This window comes from Malaclemys terrapin, chromosome 3, assembly GCF_027887155.1.
Source record: "Malaclemys terrapin pileata isolate rMalTer1 chromosome 3, rMalTer1.hap1, whole genome shotgun sequence".
Lineage (NCBI taxonomy): Eukaryota > Metazoa > Chordata > Testudines > Emydidae > Malaclemys > Malaclemys terrapin.
In genome coordinates this window covers 124,560,453-124,575,025 of record NC_071507.1, presented here as the reverse complement: position 1 = coordinate 124,575,025, position 14,573 = coordinate 124,560,453, and the positions used below count along the sequence as shown (strand labels likewise).

General features: G+C 40.9%; 1 protein-coding gene and 1 long non-coding RNA gene across 3 annotated transcripts in view; one reads left to right on the top strand and one right to left on the bottom strand.

Annotated features, from left to right (window-relative positions):
- LOC128834018 (uncharacterized) overlaps window positions 1–14,573 on the bottom strand; it is a 79,162-nt gene that overhangs the window by 10,692 nt on the left and 53,897 nt on the right. The window contains exon 3 of the long non-coding RNA XR_008444373.1: window positions 146–273. This is a non-coding gene — a long non-coding RNA (uncharacterized LOC128834018). The remainder of the gene's footprint in view (window positions 1–145; window positions 274–14,573) is intronic.
- AMD1 (adenosylmethionine decarboxylase 1) overlaps window positions 1–14,573 on the top strand; it is a 46,265-nt gene that overhangs the window by 18,175 nt on the left and 13,517 nt on the right. For both annotated transcript variants that reach the window (XM_054022416.1, XM_054022417.1), the window contains one exon: window positions 10,325–10,411. In XM_054022416.1, coding sequence (XP_053878391.1) covers window positions 10,325–10,411 — 87 coding nt within the window. The remainder of the gene's footprint in view (window positions 1–10,324; window positions 10,412–14,573) is intronic.

Genomic DNA, 14,573 nt, shown 5'->3' with positions numbered 1-14,573 from the left:
CTGCAAGTGTCCAGGTACAGACTGGGTCCTTATGCTGCGATGATGCCTGCCAAATTAATACCGGAATGGTGTGCGAAAGTGTCGTACCATGGTGGAAGAAATACGGCAACCTTCCCCAGAAACCTTCTACAATGGATTAGAGTACCTGCATGATAGTTTTCTAGAGATCTTTATGGAGGATTCCCAGGACATCCCTCTGTACACAATGTTTTGCAGGGCACCCTCTGCCTAGCTTGTCCAGGCACTGGGAAGCAGGTAGCCACTCTACTGCAACTGTTTTTTAAATAAAAAAACAAAAACATAAGAACATGTGACACCCCCCCCACTCACACAATATTTATGGTAAATGCTCACTCAGCAGAGGTTCCTTCCCTGGAATCATGCTTAGCCATGCTGCTGCTCTGCACTTGGCTGAACTTTCCAGGGTTGCAAACAGTTCCCGGCTCTCCGGGACAAAATATCAGAAAATATCATATTGCTGCTATATAAATTTATGGTATGCCCACATCTGGAATTCTGCATGCAGATGTGGTTGCCCCATCTCAAAAAAGATGCATTGGAATCAGGGCCGGCTTTAGCAAGAGCGGGGCCTGATTCCTGGGGGCGGGGCTTGCAGCAAGCCCCGCCCCCAGGAATCGAGCCGGGACGGGGGGGGAGACCCGGGGGGGGGGGGGCGGGCCAGAGCCGCTGGGGCCTGCGGGAATGGGCCGCGCCTCCCCAGAGCCCTTCTCGCGCCCCCACCACCCCCACCCCAGCTTACCTTGTTCTGCTGGCCCGCCCCTGCTTCTTTTCAGACTTCCCGCGAATCTCTGATTTGCGGGAAGTAGGGGAGGGGGCGGGGCGTTCAGGGGAGGGGAGGAGGGGCTGGGGAAGTGAGCTGGGGGGCGGGGTGGACAGCTGCAGCGCGGGGCCCAATTCAGCCGAATCGGCCTAAAGCCGGCCCTGTTTGGAATTGGGAAGGTTCAGTAAAGGGCAACAAAAATGACTGGGGTATGGAACGGCTTCCATATGAGGAGAAATTGACTGGGATTTTTCAGCTTGGAAAAGAGACTACTAGGGAATTGGGAGGGCGGGGGGGGAAAGAGAGTCTATAAAATCATGACTGGTGTGGAGAAAGCAAATAAGGAAGTGTTATTTATGCCTTCTCATAATGCAAGAACTAGGGGTCACCAAATTAATAGGCAGCATATTTAAAACAAACAAAAGGAAGTACTTTTTCACACAACACAGTCAACTTGGTGGAACTCCTTGCCAGAGGATGTTGTGAAGGTGAAGACTATATAACAGGGTTCAAAAAAGCACTAGATAAGTTCATGGAGGATAGGTCCGTCCATGGCTATTAGGCAGGATGGGCAGGGATGGTGTCCTTACCCTAGCCTCTGTTTGCCAGAAGCTGGGAATGGGCAACCAGGGATGGATCACTTGATTACCTGTTTTGTTAATTTGCTCTGGGGCACTTGGCATTGGCCACTGTAAGAAGACAGGATACTGGGATAATGGACCTTTAAAGAACAAGATGGCTGTTCTTATACAGTGGATCTCCTGCTCGTCTTTGTCCCATTGTCGTCGTCCTCAGTGTTGCCTGTGGTGGCCTGGGACTCTTGACTCCTCAGAGGTATCCACGCTGTTCTTGGAGGTTTGGGTGGGGTCATTACAGAGAACAGCATGCAGTTTCTGTAAAAGTAGCACGTCTGCGGTGCTGAACCAGAGTGACTGTTCGCCTCTCTTGCCTTCTGCTATGCCTGCTGCAGCTCCTTTGCTTTCACACGGCGCTACTGCAGATCCCTTTGGTAGCCCTGCTCCATGCCATGAGAGATCTTCTCATAGATATCCACATTTCTATGGCTTGATCTGAGCTGTGCCTGGACAGTCTTTGTTCCCCACAGACCCAGGAGATCCACCACCTTCTGTGTACTCCAGACAGGAGTGTGTTTGGAGCATGGAACCAGCATGATCAGCTGGGCAGGCAAGCTCACCATGCAAATGGAAATTCAGAAGTTTACAGGGGGGGAGCTCTTTCCTGTGTACCTGGCTGCTGGGCAGCAGAGTTGAGAACGGTGACCAGAGTGATCACAGTAGAGCATTATGGGATACCTCCTAGAGGCCAGTTAAATCAATGTAAGGACCATATCTACACTGCCATTATGTTGACTTAATTATGTCAATTGCTACACTTATGGAGTTAGAGTAAGCAAGTCAAGGTAGCAGGCAAGTTATGTTGGCAGGAGGGATCTGGTAGCGTAGAGATGCATTGTATTGGCCTAACTCTGTAGCGTAGACCAGTCCTCCCAGCCCTTACCAAGGCACCAAAAACAGATCTGTCTCAGTTGATTAAATGGGGGCACTCAGCCCAGTTATGCAGCTTGCAGATAGAACAGTCAGACAACCTACAGACAAAACTGCACCACTCATCAAGTCTTGCTACCTCCAAGCACAGCTACAACACTCAAATTCTCTTAACTGCCTGTGTTCATGGCTCCTTCAGAGTTGTTCCCCCCCCCCCCCCCCCCCACGTCCTGTCTGGACAGTGAAACCAGCAGCCATAGTATATGGACACTTCCCACTCTTATTGGACTGGAGTCTCATTCATTTTGTATTGAAAAGCATTGGCAGTTCTGAACAGCTGTTTTATTAAATGGCTGCAGATGTTCAATCACCAACTGCCTGCATCATGGGGAAGAAAACTATTTTGACAACAGAACCCAACAAAACAATGCACCCAGCATTTCAAGTGTCAATCAGGATTTCCCCAATTATGAGTCTTGAGACAGCTTTGGCTGTTTGCAGTGACATGGTATAATGCTCAGAGGGCTTTATTTTGCAAAGGTGAGTGGCTGGATCCAGGTGGATTGGTGTTCTTTCCTTTTAATCATGGCCATATACATGCCCATAAAGGACTCCGGGACAACTCTGAAGTATTATGGCAGCTGACAAGCATTCTGATGTGCTCTGATTTGGGCTCAGAGGAAGGTCAGGCTTCAAGTAGCAGATCCACAAATGAGGGGGGGAAAGGAACTGTTGGGTCTACTCTGCTGCTTGGCTTCATGGAACAGTGCAGGAAAAATATAATGTAATCCGGTTCCGTTGAGAACTGGAGAGGAGGAGGAAAATTGAAAAATAACACTGAGCACTTGACTGCAGAAAGACTCCCATGATAAGTGTGCCATTTCCACCAAAAATGCCAGATTTCCTGGCCAAAGAATCCTGGTGTTCAAAGGGCCTTGATTGAGATAAATGGGGGCAGTTAACGCCTCTGAGCTATTTTCAATATATCTGCAGATTCACCCAGGCATCACTGCATTGATTTAACCTCAAAAATGTGAAACCTCTCTAGTGTCCCTAGGCATGGTATTCAGCAACACTTAATCCATGTCTACACTAGTGAACTTAGAGGCACAGCTGTAGCCAATCTGTGCCAACAGGGGAGAGCTCTCCCATTGACATAATAAAACCATCTCAACAAGCAGCAGTAGTTATGTTGGCTTCTACCCCCAACAAGTGTGCACACAAGCGCTTACGCCAGCAAAACTTATGTCACCCAGGTTTTTTTCATGTCCCTGTGGGTCACATAAGTGGTAGTATAGACATGGCCTTAAAAATCAGTTTTAAGTAAGCAGGTGTTGACTCTCAGCTCATTTACTAGTCGTTCTTCTGTTTTCCAAAACTTTAAATAAATGAGAACTAGAAGTTTGATCCAGTACTTCCTGGTTTTCTTTCTTGTATACCCATATTAAGAAACTTTTCTTGGAGCAGTAGTCATTTAAGCATTAAATTACTAGAGGGTTTCATGCTTAGCTGAGCTGTACACCCAGGCAGGCCAATTGTCACCCCCTCTGATGTCCTAACACTGAGATCATTGCCTCACCCCTGTACTAGTGACTATATAGTGATCTTAATGAAAACCAGGCTTTTCTGGCTGTCAGGCTTTCAGTTAAATCAGTAGGGGTTTTGCCTTGAACATTCCCCTGAATGTTTTCTGAAACTTTAGAATTGATCAGTTGCAGTTTTCAAAAGTTATCAAAGTACTAAGAAAAATGCCATCAAGTGGAGTGTAAGGCTTCACTTCACTCAGCCAACAGAAAATATATGTACGATTTTAACACTTAACACTGTTAGCATCAGAATGTAGGAACTGAACACCAATGAATAATTGCCTAGATTTAAAAAAAAAAAGCCTTTAAAGATACCACTTTGGGAGTCAAGGGAAAAATCCTTCACTTGGGTAAAATAAATGAGTACAAAAGCCAATTTCATTCCTCAATTGAACTGCACAAAAGAGGGAAGATACAGACTGTCTTCAATGTACTCCTGAATCTAATCTTTTACGAAATACCCAGGTATCTTTTTATTCCTCTTAGAATTTCATTGTATCAAGTCTTCTCAAGGCTAGTTTGTTTATATAGATCATACTGTGATCAAATGCAGCATGTTGGAACAGTATTACTTTTTTAAATCTGAAAAACCTGGTAAACATAAGAGGTGGAAGGAAATAGTGCTGTCTTCTGAATGTATGAGAACACAGCAAAGAAGATAAGCACAGCCAATACTGTAGGCATACAGCTGACTTAATAGTACAGGATGTCTTATTCAAGAAACTACTATAGAGGGTGGATAAAAATCAATATCTTTTTTAAAAAACAATCAGATTTTTATTTAAATCTGATTGTTTTGGTAAAATGCTTTTTGAGGAAAAAATCCATCTAAAGGTAGTTTTAATTAAGATACATTATAGCTCAAAGATCTCATTCATATAATGGAATAGGGATTATAAATTTAATTCTATAGTATGAGACAATATATTCATGTAATGTTTAAGAAAAGTTTTGTAAAAGAGTTCCAGTAGTTCATGGATTAGGGACCCAATCTTATGGGGTTCCAGGGGCTTCTATATAGATTATTTAGGTTAATCTTTCTATCTACCCAATGGGATTCAGTGCTCAGTCTAGAAGATACCATCAGAGATGCTTAGTTTTGCAGTTCTCAAATTGTGGATTTGTCTCCAGAGAACATTTTTGTTTTGTTAACAGCAAAAATGTTTTAAAATATATAGAGGTGAGAAATAACAGACCTCAACCCTATTGTCCCTCTGCAAATTTGTGTACACAGAATCAATCCCTTACTTCTCTAAAAGTGCAAAGTTTCAAAAAGTTCAATGAATAGAAGATTGTTGGAGGTGGAATAGATATGCACATGAAATAGTCTGGAGATAAATGTGAGGGGGGGTGGACTGGCAATAGAAACAAAAGTGAAACTGTTTGAGCAGCATATTTCAGAAATCTTGAGGTCTTTCTGAGTGTAGCCTTCATTGATTTGAGATCTACCATACCATTATCGCTAGAAGGGAAAACCTATAATGGCAGCAGGCCCTAAAGATAGGGTTACCATCTTTTAGTTTTTAAAAAGGACACTCCATGGGGACCCGGACCCGCCCCAACCCTGCCCTCAGCCCCGCCCCAACTCTGCCCCCTCCCCTGAACGCTTCTCCCCCTCCCCTGCTTCCCGCGAATCAAATGTTCGCGGGAAGCCTGAAACAGGGAGGCAGCAGGTAGGCTGGGACGGGGTACGGCGCGGCTCAGTCCGGCCCTCCTGGCCGAGCGGCTCCCTTCGGCGGCTGGCCGGCCCAGGCCAAGAGGCTCTGGCCCCGGCGTCTCCCGCCCGGCTTGGCTCAGGCCACCCGGCCCTGCACCCCCGGCTCCTGCCGAGCACCGCCGGCCCCAGCCCCAGAGGCCCCGGCCGAGCATCGCCGAGCCCTCCCTCCCGATTTTCCCGGACATGTCCGGCTTTTGGGGATTTCCCCCCGGACGGGGATTTGAGCCCCCAAAAGCCGGACATGTCTGGGAAAATCTGGACGTATGGTAACCCTAGTAAAGAGACCTAGTTTGGGAATAAGAACCATTCAAGAAATGTTTGCTGATCTTTTAAAGAAAGTCACACCAGTGAACTGGTGGAAGTCACTTAAGCACTTGGATTCAGAGACTGTTGAAGTGATACTCTCACTTTTAACAGCAGTAGCTTCTGCTGGTGTAGAAAGAATATTTTCTTTCTTTGGACTAATTCATTCCAAATTGAGAAATCGTTTGGGACCTGAAAAAGCAGGAAAGCTTGTTTTTCTTTTCCAGATTATAAACAGGAAAACGAAGGAGAAGATTACTGAGTTAGCTCCAGAAGCCAATATTTTAAGTTTCTCATGTTGACCTGGCTGACAGTCGATTTAATTTGTTTTTAAAAAAAATCTTAACTATTTTAGTTAAAAACAATTTTAACAAAAACAAACCTGATTTAAAAAACTTGATGTTTAACTAAATTCAAAAATTCATATACTTGTTTTGTTAAAATGTTTGCTGTTGAAGAAAAAAATCTAAAGTACATAATGTTGTTTTAATTAAATAAAACCATTTAAATGTCTGTCTGGTGATTGTTCTCCTAATACAGCGTGGCAAGAAAATCCTCCAAATTTCAATGATTAAACCCATTGAATTGGAGAAGTTCACCTCCCAGTGACTTCATAAATATCTGCTTCAATTACCTTTGGTAAATGAAATAACCAAACATTCATTTTCTGATATAGCTATAAAACTAACCTGAAAAGCTTTCAAAGTAAGTCACTTTAAAAATGTATAGTGTGTACCTTCTAAAAATGAAACCTACATCAATCTGAGTTGTGAAGAAATGTATTAAGGTTATAACAACCAACAAGAATGCATTCTTATGTAGAAATCCATGATTAAATCACTAGTCAGGAAGACTCAATTTAAATCGGTTTGATTTAAACCAAATCCATCCTGTATACACTACTCAAAACTTGCTATGAGATGCACTGAGATTTAGGAGTATCTTTAGATTGGTTAACCAAGAAATAATTGTTTTAAAATTTCATTTTATGAAATTTTATGGATTGTGAAAGCTTAACTTAAATTGTGAAGATTTAGCAGTCTAGAGCAAAGTGGGAGGTGAGAGAGAAGCTGGGGTAAGCTAAACTACCTGTCAGATAGTAATGGACTTCCTAGAATTTGCGCTTGGCAGCTATGAGGATATTCAGAAATGTGCATTTTAATTTGATATAGTTTAACCAAGAAGCCCAGCATAATTTTATAGATTGGGTAGCATTTTCTTAATAAATTGTTTAATTTAAATGTGCTCTAAAGCAGGACTGATGGAATTGAAGCTGCCTTGTAAACTTACAAATACTGAATGGTGATCTGATTGGGATGTTTACTGCATAAAAATATTGGTTAAGTGCAATAGGAAGTCTGTAAGGAAAAATAAGCGGGAAGGGAAAAATGACCCTAGATAATCACTTCTCTATGAACACTTGAGGGAGATTGAGACAGTGCCACGACAGAAAATGTCCTCTGCACATAGGAATTTTTAAATCTGCTAGAGTTCCTTCAAAGTAAGACTATTGGTGTTGGGTAGTGGGGAGAGTATGGAGCAAGCAAACTTAGGCGATGGTTACATGACAGAGCTTACAGTGGTGCTGCTGTAGTGCTGCTAGCCTAAGAGGTAAGCGCCTATTGGTGTTAGAAGAAGTTAGGGTACCATCAGGTGATGGTTAGCCTTTAGTGTAAAATGGACATGCATGAAGAACATTTGTTTTAAAACCCTTTTTCCTCATGCCTTTAGTCTTATTGCAGACTAACTTTCTCTTCAAGAAGGCTGTTTTGTCACTCTACGCAACTGGTGAGACTCCCTAAGGGAAGGTGCCAGAACCTGGGTAAGCACTGTTACACAGGATACTGCAACCAGATCTAAGAGTGAGAGAACAGCAGAAGTCCACCCCAAGAGAGGTAAAGGCACAAGGCCTGACCACTTGAGTGGTAATAAGAGGTACCTAGACCAGAAAGGGAACAGAGTGGCAGCTAGATAAGTAACAGTGACAGGAGATGCAGATAAATATATTCAGTTGAGGAACTAAATTAAGTCTGTCTTCTAGTTTTTTAATAGAAACTTCATCACCTTAGACATTTTAAAAAAATACAAACACCTGCTGTGCATTTTAGATCCCTTCATTTCAAATCACTGATTATGAAGACTAAGTAGTAATATAGATGGTAGACTATAAAATGGGTTGCTGGAAGTGTTTGGTGCTGAGTTCAGCTGAAAGTTACTGCTTTAATCTTTAAAGGTTTAATTCTCAAATGAATTTTTCTTCAGTGGCACATTTTCTGCTTATCTTTCTCATTTGAGTTCAACTTTGTACTGGCATTATAGATAGACAAATGGGTTTTTACTGCTAAACTGGAATTTGGCATTAATTTCATAATTGTGAAACAACACTTTATTTCCGTGTGTACTACCTTCTGATTACTCAGTTTATTCCCACTAAATGCAAGTTTTAAATGTTAAACAGGTGAAGTAACTGGTGTGTGATGGCTTGCCTGTTACATTTTTACGTTGGCATTCATTAAGTAATTAGTTGGTGTTTAGTGGTGGCTGTAGTTAACACTGATCACTTATAGAAGAGATACTTAAATATATGGATGCATAGCTTTTTCATGATGAAGCTATCAAATGTTTAGCTTTACCAAGTTTCAGTAGATATGGATCTTAGCACTTTTTGTGGATTGCATTATTTAAAATATTGTTAACTTCCATGCAAGTTGCACATTAGATAAATGTAGGCGAAGCTTTGGGAGTCTGAAGTTTCAGTATGACGTTTTGTTTAAAGGGATGAGCAACGTGTACTAGTGGCCAGTATATTGTTTTGTGCGGAAGCTTAAAAATAGTGCTCTGATGCACCATATTCTAGAGAATATTTACTATAAGTTAAGTTTTGGTCTTAATTGACCAGGTTTCACTTTATTCATTGAAACTTGTTTGTGTGTTGGGGTGGAGCGACAACCTGTCCTAGTGCATCATCCTGTGATTACCAGGGCATTATAATCCGGTAGTTTATCCTATGTGGACTACACTTTTTTAATCCTGCCCCACAGAAGGCTAACCTAAATAAAACTTACTAATATTCATGTATGAAGCTGCTTAAAGTGGCACTAAAAAACTCAAGATTTGTTATGTTAAGACAAGGGGGGGGGAAATCAGCTTTTATTAAAAAAAAAATGCAAAAGCAAATGGCTTGTTCACACACAGGTTCAGATAACATCCTATACTACTCCTGTATGCCAGTTATCACAGATCATGTCTCTAAAACTAGATGTTAATTTTATTTGAAATTATCAGTTCTATTGTTCTAGGCTCTGTCCAGATATATAAACTGTCCTTTCCCCAAAGAGCATACAGTTGAGACAAAGGAAATATACCCCTTCTGTAAAATGGGGAACTGAGGCACAGATTAAGTGACTTGCCCAAGGTTACATGGCTGGTTTTTCTTAGTAGCCACCTAGTGGTTTTTGATCTCTAGTCTAGACCATGGTTCTTCAGAAGTTTATAGCACTTGTTCACACTCAAGGGAGCTGGAACTTTGTATGAAGAATATTGGCTGACATACTCTAACTGAAACTTCTGGTAGCTCAAATGCAGGTTGTCCATCTCTAACCAAACTAGTCAAGTTTGCTAAGTAGTTGCTGTGACTATAGGTGGAAGTTTCTATAATAGCTTACTTATAACAGAAAAACATTGTGGGTATTTTTACAGGCTCATTTTGGGTTTACTACTTAATGTCTAATTTCCTATTTCCTAGTAAAATGGGAATGGAAGGATTGTCAATACTATTTACAGTGCACAAGCAAATTAATACTCAGCATCTTTCATCTCTAAGAATGTCTAAAGTGTTAACATTTGAAACCACAATTGGGTAGCTAAACTGTCTTGTTAGATGGGTAAGCTGTCAGTTTGTGACTTGCCATGGTCAATTAGCAGGTGGGAAAAGGATTCCTGAGTACCAGTTAATGCCAGAGGGTGTTGTCTACAAATTACAAGGAACTAGTGCCATTGGATGGTGTAGGAATGAGTGGTTAGCTGAGCTGAAGAGTACCTGCTGCAAAAATGTAAGGGAATTGGTTTATGAATCTTCTCTAGCAAAGTATGGAAGCAATTAACCAAGTGTAGCTGTATACTTTTCCCAGAGGAAAGAGCAGTTGATTGCTTTAAATCCATATGCAGTGTCAATTAAGCCATGGTTACTTAAAAATAAAAGTGGTGGAAACCAGCTAGCTGATGTGTAAACTCAAACTGGGGCAGTAAACTACCATTTAACAAAACTAAATTTGAAGGTGTTAGATGTGATATTTCTTGTGGCTTATAGTTTCTAATATAAAGTCTTCATCTTAAAAATGACACCATACCTTAACTATAGAATTAAATTGAATTCGGTGGCAAAAATCTCTTGGTATTTGAATTAGCTTTGACTTACTGATTTCTTTTATAGGTTTGAGTGGGACAAACTTTTGGAGAATGTGCATTGTTTGATCATAAGTGTGACAAAAACTGACAAGCAGGAAGCTTATGTACTCAGGTAAGCCAATATTCCAACAAAGTACTTTGTTTTACACAAGCATATACATAATTATATTCTTCCAAGAAGTAGTCATTCCTAGTTCTAGTCTCCAGATTTTTATCTGATGTCTACATCTTGCGGTGTCTCAGTTGTAAACATGTTTCACTATTGTGCTCAATTATCATGAATCATTTTATAAAGGTTTTGCACTACTGCTTGTCTTGTTCTGCATCTCGAAGGATTAGGAACTAGCTTTATATCTGTGTCTAGTTCTGTGACTGAATTTACTTGATCAGTAGACATTGCCTTGGGATCAATAGAAACTTCCCACACACTGCTGAACATAATCCTTGTACGTTTCATGAGCCCTTAATGTGGGAGGACTAACTGAAAACTTAATTTCAAAGCTAGCTTTGTTGCATCTACATGACATATAGAAATCAGACTAATTGCTCTGGAAAGCAAATATAGCTGCTTGAACTAAGGACATCCGTAAACAAATCTTCAGATTCCCTGAAATCTCCTGGAATTCCTCCCCCTTGGTTTCTGCAGCTGTGCTGCATGAATCTTGAATGACTTATACACCTCTACTTCGATAGAACGCTGTCTTCAGGAGCCAAAAAATCTTACCGCGTTATAGGTGAAACCGCATTATATTGAACTTGCTTTGATCCACCGGAGTGTGCAGTCCCCCCAAGCACTGCTTTACTTAGTTATATCCGAATTCGTGTTATGTCAGGTCGCGTTATATCGAGGTAGCAGCGTACTAAGAAAAAGAATCTTCTGCACTTTCTCTTCTTTCAGTTGCTTCCCCACATTCCAAAAAGTGAGAGGCAAAAACACACTTGCCTGCTTGTTTTGTGTGTGACTCTAGATTTTAACGTTTAAATTTTTCAGTCAAATGGAAATGTGTGGAAAATAAAAATTGATTTTTTTTTTTACTCTCTCTCATTTCACTACAAGGACCACAAACTTTACCATGGAGGCAGTCCTTCACAATACAAAAGTTTTTCATAAATTTGTTAATCAAAAAATAGAAAGCTTGTCAAATTCCTGAATAAATTGTATTTGAAAACCTCCAGCAACTGCAGTCTTGTACTTCATTGCTGTTTAATCTGTTACAAATCCATGGCTGCAAAAAATACACAACTAGCTAAACTGTGCACACAGCATAACCCCTATTTTTGTCTCTTTAAGGAAAAATGAATCTATATTAATAGTACTCTCCATAAGGGAGCCACCCACAGGAAACAAATATTTGAACAGGTCTGACATTGCACCAGAAGAAGGGAGTAGTAAACATACATAGCCAATGTGTATCAAACACTCCATCTCCCAGTTCAGCTAATAGTGTACTTGAGTATCTGGCTCACTGATGTTCAGATCTGTCAGTAGTCACTGATTTGTAATGAACATGTAGCTTTAAACACACGTTGGCTATCTTACATAACACATGTATCTCATGCAATAAATTGAGAGGCAATCTGAATTCTTACTAATTGATTATGAAATGGAGGAGACTGCCTCCAAATATTTCTGAACAAATTCTGGAACTGGCAAACTAATTTGTTCAGCATGGCTAACAGATTCTGCAAGTTTCTTACTAAGGTTAATTTGTCAGATAGTGTGATCTTAAATCAAAGGATCAGACCAGGTTAGTAACTGAAATTTCCATAAATGTATCCATGATTAAAGGCTGCAGCATCTCATTTAGTATATGCCATTTGAACTAACTTTCATTGTGGCTGACAAATGTCCTGTTCTCAATTTAGTTTTCATATTCAGTTTCTTTAACCCATGGTTCAGTTTAAAGGTATATTGATGACCTTTAGGTGTATATATTCCTAATTCTGGAATGCCACTACGGACAGACACTAATCTATAGCCTTCTGGCTACTATATCTTCACTGGCAGATGCGGTAAGTTAGTTCTGTCCAGGCTGCTCTGCCTTTCTTGATCTAATTTTTCACTAATTTGCTTTTTCAGCTGAAATGTATGGGACCCAAATTGTCACGTATACAAGAGCCACTTATGCCCCTTTAAGCTGCCAGAGGAGTATAATTTGAGCTTCTAGAGCAGGTTAAAGGACACTGTAGTGTAAATGAAAATACAAGGTTTGCTCAAACCATGCCTTGAAGACCGTATACAGTCTGTTCTCCTTGGTGGCTGTGCAATCTCTGCATTCTTCACAGAAATATCTGCACTGTTCTAGATACAAACGTCCTCCTATCTAGTTTGGGAAATAAGCCACAATTGATAGAAGTGTAGAATATTGATAAAGCTAAAGTCTTCAGGGAAAAATCCATGGTTAGCAGGGCCAGGGACAGTGAGGAGTTTAAGTATATTGGAAACAAGAAATCCTAGCAATGCCTGTTAGTGGTAAATAATGAGGATAGGGTAGTCATATATAGGAACATAAACATAAGAATGGCCATACTGGGTCAGACCAATGGTCTGTCTAGTTCAGTATTCTGTCTTCCAACAGTTGCAGATGCCTTAGAGAGGGAAACAAATATTTGAAAATGGGATCTTCAGTATAGGGGAGAGAGGTATAAGACGATCCGGTAGTTGGAAGAAGGTGGACAAAATTCAGACTGGAAACAAGGTGTAAATTTTTAACAGGGTAATTAACGGTTGCAACAACTTATCAGTGGATTTACCACCACTCGCAATTTTTGAATAGATTGGATGTAAAGACTGGATACATGCTCCAGTTTAAACAGGAATTATTTTGGGGAAGTTCTATGGCCTATGCATATTAGATCAATCACAATGATCCTTTCTGGCTTTGGAATCTAAGACTTTATAAAAAGCAATGAGATTTTGTTCTGGCCCACTTCATTTCTTCAGTGCCTTAATATAAAGCTAATTAGTCTTAAAATGGAATTGCTTGTTTCGGGAAAGCATTTCAGTAACTAATTAAAGCTGTAGTCCAAATTCCATACTTGGAATTTCTGGAAAAACTTGTATACTGCTTGTACTGTAGTCTTGGCTTCTAGGGTAGCAAGACATTTCACCCATTGTCGTAGTGAATAGTAATTAAACCAACCAAAAATCTTTCCTAAAGAAACATAGCATTTTCAGGCAAGGAAAGTTTACTTTCTTTTAGCCAAAGATGAATTAATTTGATATATTAGATACAGTGGTCAAACTGTTATAATCTGAAACAAATGCTGAAAACATGGGCATTATGGATCTGATTATTCAAATTCAACAGTCTTTCTGAGATTTACTGGTACCTTCCTTACATGAATGCTGACATTGTTTTCTGATAGCTGTATTTACTAATCAAGATTTGTGAATATATATTATACGTCTTGGAATGCTCATAATACTGAATTGTACATGAATGCTTGCCTGTTTCTGTTAAAATGCTTTTTCAAATGCAGTTGCAGCAAGGAAACAGTAAATTATCCAGCTGCTGCTTTTATCTGATACATGCTTATTCAGAACAGTCATATTAACTATTCACAGTTGTGGAGGCTAATTCCACACACTCGTACTAAAGAATCTTCTTTTTTTAATTGTTGACATCTCAGGCCAAGACTTCGAAAAATGACTAATGACTTTTGGATGTTAAGTTGACACCTTGAATAAATCTGATTTTCAGATTGTGTTTCTGACTTTTCTGATAAATCAGGCCCTTCCTAGAAATTCTGAGCACCCAAAAATAACTAGCCATGTCTGGAAATCTTGCTCTGATTTGTCATATATGGGTGCAAAGGCCTATTGCAGCAGATGTCTTTGTACGCTGTAGTTACCTACCTTAGCATTGATAAGCTTGGCTCTAGTGTGTTGGAATTAGTATAATCCAGGGGTGGGCAAAATACAGCCCATGGACCGGATCCGGCCCATCTAACATTTCTGTCCGGCCTCCTCTGCCCCTTTGTGATCTCAGAGTCCCAGCCACTAAAAGTCTCTCAGCGCAGAGGGGGGCTGAGGCAGGCTGCCTGCCTGCTGTAGTCCCACGTTTGGCTGCTGCTGGCACATCTCTGGTGCCCTTAGTGGGGGGCGGGGGAGAGGAGAGGAGGTGGCTCCATGCACTGCTCCCACCCCCAGCACTGTCCTCACAGATCCCATTGGCCAGAAACCAGCCAATGGGAATTGCGGGGGCGGGCAGTGCATGGAGACCCACTGACCCTCTCCCCCCAAGGGGCACACAGAGATGTGCCGGCCATAG